The sequence below is a fragment of the Scaptodrosophila lebanonensis genome, unplaced genomic scaffold, assembly GCF_003285725.1.
Source record: "Scaptodrosophila lebanonensis strain 11010-0011.00,11010-0021.00 unplaced genomic scaffold, SlebRS2 tig00000001-arrow-pilon, whole genome shotgun sequence".
In the NCBI taxonomy this organism is placed as follows: domain Eukaryota; kingdom Metazoa; phylum Arthropoda; class Insecta; order Diptera; family Drosophilidae; genus Scaptodrosophila; species Scaptodrosophila lebanonensis.
The window spans coordinates 13,223,670-13,230,147 of record NW_022060529.1 but is presented as its reverse complement, the minus strand read 5'-3'; the positions used below and the strand labels follow the sequence as shown (position 1 = coordinate 13,230,147).

The 6,478-nt window shown below is 37.6% G+C and overlaps 1 protein-coding gene across 1 annotated transcript in view; it reads right to left on the bottom strand.

The window, feature by feature from the left end:
• Positions 1-1,302: 1,302 nt before the first annotated feature.
• LOC115624390 (calcitonin gene-related peptide type 1 receptor) overlaps positions 1,303-6,478 on the bottom strand; it is a 48,791-nt gene continuing 43,615 nt past the window's right edge. The window contains 2 exon segments of the mRNA XM_030519106.1: positions 1,303-2,417; positions 2,923-3,051. Coding sequence (XP_030374966.1) covers positions 1,824-2,417; positions 2,923-3,051 — 723 coding nt within the window. The 3' untranslated portion in view covers positions 1,303-1,823.

Below are 6,478 nucleotides of genomic sequence, written 5' to 3'. Positions count from 1 at the left end.
GTTGTGGTTATCGCTGCCGCCACTGTCGCTTCATTCCCTACTCCCACTACTGTCCTTTTGTTCATTCAACACGAACCTGTTAACAGGAGTCAAATACAGGCTGAATTTATCACTCGTTCATAATAGCGGGCAGCCAACCGGCGAATATCGTTGGGTTGATAGCGCATTGAGATTGTCGAAACAAAAGCTGTAGAGTTCTCGAAACGGCATTCATTAAATCTACATGTGACGCAATTAGCTCGGCGTGCCTGCAACTGCCACCGCCACAAATGTTGGCCTCTGCTCATGAAACCATTTCGTACAGACTCGCCGACCTATACTCGTATATATGTACATGGGATGTATAAATAAAAACATAGACAAACAAACAAAGGAGCATGCTAATTAGCAACAAGCCGCTGTCTGCGACAACTTTTGTGCAAGTTTGTAGCACCGGAATGGAAGTTGACAAAACCAAGCAGACGGCATTGAAGATACATTTTTGGATATGTTTATAACCGCTTATGAGCTGTTAACAACTGTTTTTGTCGCAAAGTCTGCAAAGTATTAAGTGGCTCATAATTAATTAACAGAGACCGTAAAATTTGTTGTAGGATTGCAAGCAAAATAACTTTTCCAAACTACTTAGGTGTAAAGTAACTGATAGAAATGGTAAATTAAATATCATTAAGTTAACGAAAACTGTATTAAATAAAGCAATGCTGTGGATAAATTTAAAAACCTGATTTTCTAGGTAGCAGCTGTTGGGTTCCATAGTAAATTTAAGCTGGTGAACGCTGTGAATGAACTTATTCCCATTGTTGTTGGTTACAAAAGTAATACACAATTTTAATACTTTAACAATTATTTAATGCTCAGAGTTTCTACTTTTTTACGAGCATCAAAAGTTCTTGATAAAAGAATTACTGATTTATTTTATGGGTAGCCGGTTTAAAGGTGCTGTTGGCCTAACTTTTATAGTAGAAAGGATTCACAACCAAATGTGAATTTTTCAATACAAGCTCGTATACACCAGCAGAAGTTACGAATTTCAGGTAGCCTCAAAAACTCAAAACTAACTGCTGATACATTTATTACATTGCAAGAACTGGAACACTGAATGAACAAAGTTGCAAGAGGGTGTTTTGGTTTGAAATAGTCATAAATACAATCCTTTTAATCATGATATTTAAAAAACAAAAAATATATATATATATTCTGGCTTATCTACCCTATGATGGAAAAAATATTATTTTAGCTTACCGTAGGATTTCAAAAAAGAACAATTTTGTTTTTATACATTTATTATTAAAGTGTATTCGTAGTTACATTTCAGCATTTTCTTAAGCGGTCTACTTGTCAGTTTCTTAAGGAGGTGGATCAAGTTGAAATGTGAGAAAGCTAAGCTTACATATCGTAGAAACATGCATGATACTCAAGACGACAACAACATTGATATTTAATATCCACATAAATTCTTAATTTTAACATTTTCATACATTTGGAAAATTCCGCCGTCTGCCCTTATGGGAGGTTCTCTTTAAATACTTGTATTCTGCTAGTGAGTTGTTGAATGGCCTAATTTGTTCTTCATAATGGATAGTTTTATGAGCATGTGCTGTTTCTGGGTCGCCTAGCCTAGCCATTTTGACTTGATTCTGCACTTACACTATGAGATTTCATTGCTGCTTTGTGATTTCATCTAAATGGGCAACGCAAATTAAATATTACATACTATATACGAATATACATATACTACATCTATGTACACAGACATATATAAGAAGTGGAAAAAATTAAAGATGAATTTGTATCTGTGCTGCTTGTTGAGTTAGCTAAGCTAGTTAAAGCGCTTCGTCGGCCATGTGCTGGCCCATTGGCTGTGTGCTGACAATGACAACGCCACTGGGCTGTCGCAATCCATTGTTAATGCTAATCTGTTGGCCAATATGATGCTGTGTCGTTGTTGTTCCTGTTTCAGTTGTTGTGGTTGGGGTTGTTGTAGTTGTGTTGGTTGGTGCCGCTAAAATTTCAGCAGTATCCTCTGCTATTGTCATCATCATTGTCGGCCCGTCTGCGCCCTCTTCGCCATTTCTTACTGTTGGCAATGCATCGGCGGAAGTGGAGCCGCCGCCGGCTGTCAGCGACATGGCCGCTTCCTCCATAAGCGGCTGTCGTATGCGCGAGTTGTCAATGGTCTTGCGGCGCAGTAAATGCATTTTGTTTCGCAAACCATCGATTATGGCGGACGAAGTGGAGGCTGCAGCTCCTCCAGCCCCTGTTGCCATGCTCTGACTCCGCACACGTTTCTGCGTCTGCTGGGACTGCTGTTGATGTTGATGGTGGTGCTGGTGCTGGTGCGAGGCACGCCGTTTGGCCGACAATTCTTTTAGTCATACCTTTTCCTCACCAGGCAGGGGTGGTCCGCAGCGAACGAACTAAAATCAGAAGAACTGAGAATTTGCTATCATGGTGGTATGGTTGGCAAACGGTGCGCTGAATTTATTGGTAGTGTTCTCCACAATTTTGAGGCATATAAGCATACATAAATGCATATACATAATTAAGCGTAAGGTGTTTATGCTTAAGTAAAAGCCACAAGGGCTGCGAAGCACGACGTATGCCTTATATAGTATGGTGTTGCTAACTATGGTCACGTGCGCCCAACAAATGCGCCTGCCAGTTAATTTCGTTTTAATTAAACGCAAATATTTCACCCCCTAGCATCCAATTTAAGCAGAGCAAATAGCAATAACAATATTAGTGTGCAAGCTTGTGAGCCAATTATTTTGTTTTGTGTATGTGTGCGTGTGCGTGTGAGTGTGAGTGTAAGTGTGTGTCAATTTGTTTGCTTCGATGCATTCATTAGTTTGCATTACTCATACGCGCCGTAACCCAGAGAATAGGAAAAATACGCCAAGCACGAAGCACATAAAATCTTACCGAGACCTGAGTAGCTGTGTAGGAGTTCGTACGCGGCCGATTACTGAAGCACAACATTCTCCACTTGCGCTTCACTTGCGCAATCACCTCGCCGTTGAAGAAGCAGAACAGAGTCGCCACACAGAGACCCTGCAATGAGAATGCCACAGTACTTATGTATAGTATAGAGTGCACAATTATAGTTGACTGTGTGTTTATTGGCCTGTCCAGTCCAATGTCTGGCTATCTGGAGGACCAAGGCAAATAATGTAATTTTGTTTATTTTTCATTTGCAGCCTAGCTCAGCACTCAAATAGTACATATAGTCCATGCTTTCCAATTCATTTTATTTCGGTCTGACCAATTCGAAGGACATGACTTTCTGCAGGGTCTAAGCAATGTCACAGCACTACCAATTGACTGGCAAACCCAATTTGCAGCCATTATGAGTGGAACGTGCGTCTAGGATTATCTCTCTCTCTCTCTCTCTCTGTGTGTGTTCCTATTTCTTTTTGGATGACTGCTTTGTTGCATACTATGTCTGGGCTAAGTGTTAGTGCTGCTCATACGCATCTTTACACAGAAAAAAAAAGTTTAAAAAAATAGAAAATGCACTCAAGTTTAAAGCTAAGACATACATTTTTAAAGGAGTAAAGTTGACGCTAAGCCAAATACAAATGATATTGCTGTCTTTTGTAAATAGATGGAAAACATTTTTGTTCGACTTTGTTAGCTTGACAAAATGTTTTTATACTACAAATATATAGCTTACTACCACCACTCTATGTTTATATAGTATACTAGCGTCCTGCTCCTGCGTTTTTTCTTTGCTATTACTTACTAAGAAGGAGTAAAATTTATGTTGGATATTATTATTTTATTGATTTTTTGTTAATTTTTTGTTTTTTTGTTATTCATTATTAGGTCATTCTTTTGTGTCTTGTAAAAGATATTTGATGTTTTATTTTGTGGTAGCAAAATAAATTGATTTTCAGGAGCTCCGACCCTTGATAGGTCAAGATACAGTAAAACGTTGCTTTCGTATGTCGATTCCTACTAATTCGAAGGCTTGGCCTTGGGACTACCGGAAATTGAACCATATAAATGATCAAATGGGATCATCGGTATCCTCGGTATCCTGGTTATATGAGCTAGTTGACCAGTTGCTGGGCCGTTGATAATAGTTGCTACACTTAAATTGTCCTGCAATTCCTTAATAAGCAGTCTCGTCCCATTGCACATACTTGGAAATCTTTAATTTCTCAAAAACATGATTGCAATTCCGAATTTTACCGTGAATTCATGTGGCGGCAGTCCAGAACGGTTTAGTGAATTTAAATGTCTTCAATATCGGTGTCGATCGACTTGTATTTTTTTATTTGGCTGGGAGCTTTTGAATAATATTTAATATTTAAAGTGACAATGTTTCGAGGATGATTATGAACTAACAACATGCTATTCAGGAGTTTTTTAAGGTCATTTTTTTACACCTTTAGTTACATTATTGGCGTTTGAGTAAGGATTCCATTCTTTTTGCAAATATAATATAGCCCATGTTCACCGTCGATAGTGTAGCTTCCCAACAGTGAAAGAATCCATTAAATCCGTCCAGTAGATTCAAACAAACAAACATACAAACAAACAAAGAATCAAATCTTTCCTCTTTATAATATGAGTATAGATTAACTATATATACCAAACAGAGGAATGTGCGACAGCCGAAAACTTTGCCGCAGCTATCAGTCAGTGTTGGCTTTGAAATAAATTTAAATTTTCACCATTCCTAAATTTTTCACAATCAAGACTTTTTTTGGGATTTCCAGTGTACTATATACCTGCAAATATTTGTCGAATCCTATGGCACATTTGTGTCTTGGCCAAATTTAGTTTCGGCTGCTGATTGTGTCTTCTGCGCAAACTTTACATGCATATCAATTGGAATAGGGCTCTTTTGATTGGCAATGCACAAATGGTTTCTTTTTTTGGCATTTTTTATTTACCACAAACAGCTAAAATAAACTTTCGCACATTTACTTGATGCCGCTTTAAGCATTTAAAGCAGACTACTTTGCATTTTTTGTTAGTAGTTGCTAGCAATTTACTTTGTTTTCATTTAATGCTTCTCATGCTGCACACATTTATTTTATTAGCTTGTGCTTTTGTGTTTCTGTCTTAGTTTTAATAATACTGCCAGCTGTGCCCGCTGAGCTCCACGTTTTTGTTATTGTACTCGTATCTGTGGGGCTTAGCAGCATTCTGCATGCATTGTTGTGGTCAGCAGCTGTGCACAGCAGCTATCCAAGGCGGTCAGCACTGACTGCGAGTTGTCTATGCTTGACAGACTTAAGTGTTATAAACCAATTTTTTGCTGCTTGTTAACTATACGTTTCTGAACAACAGAATGGAAATGATATTTAAGAAAGTGCACTGAATATTTTTCAACTAAACACATGCCGTTTATTGCACTTTGGACTTAGGTTACAAATTCTGCGTGTAAATTAACAGATTGCTAAACGGTTTGAAGAAATCATGATGTTTACAGGATATTAGTGCTATAGGTACAAAAATGACGATGGAATAAAGAGCGATGTGCTTATGCTCTCACATGTTTATGTTTCTCACAAGTTGACCAAAAATTGCTCAGAATTCAACTTTTAAAATATATTAGGAAGACAAAAAAGATCAAAGTTTTTTAAACACTATTGTGACTGTTGTTGGATTGTTTTGTTTTCAATTTGAATCAATTTTGAAACCAAGCAACAAAGTGGAAAAACTTGATGAAAAGTCGTTTGTAGAAATCAAAAATGAAGACATAGTTGAAGATTCCTTTATTTTTCAGGAATTCATTCCCCCTGACCAGTTGCTTTATTTTACGTTGGTGGATTGCTTTTGTATAAAGGCTTATACCACCATACTGAAAAAACATTCTAAAACCTCGAACGAAATGCTTTTGTATCGTAAAGAATATTGCATTGCATCGGAATGTCGTTGTTTTAATGAAATTAGTTTAGTTAAAATGTTGAGAAACTAATTAGCAAGACAAACATACGAGTTTGTAGTCTCAGAAATTGAATCGACCTCAAATCACGTCTGTTTTCATTTAAACTTGAAGTCTAAAGCAAATTTCGAGTGTGTGCGTGTGTGTGTTGTGGTGTGAAAATTGCCAGAACATGCTCCTATATTAAAAGTTTGAAAAAGTTGAATTTTAAATTTAATTTAAGCAAGTTATTGTGGCTGCTGAGATGACAAAATGTGTGCTCCCAGTGCTGATGCTTAAAATGTGCACTCCATTTAAAGAAATAGCTTTTTCTTAGAGCGTCGAAAAAGTAGAGCAAATATATTTCTCAATGTTAGTCGGTGCCGTTTTATTAAAATTCCCAGAAGCTGAGGCATTTCATTTGTTAGGCTGCAGAAAATAAATTGAATTTTATTTGTGCAATGCTAGGCAGCAGAATGCGTCGTGGTCAGGATGTTGCCCTCCAGCAGGCTAAGCGCTTCGGGCCAATCTCTTTGTCAGCAAAAATGTCATATCGTTTATTTATCAGTAGTTTACTGCCAATGCCAATTGGCATGTAAC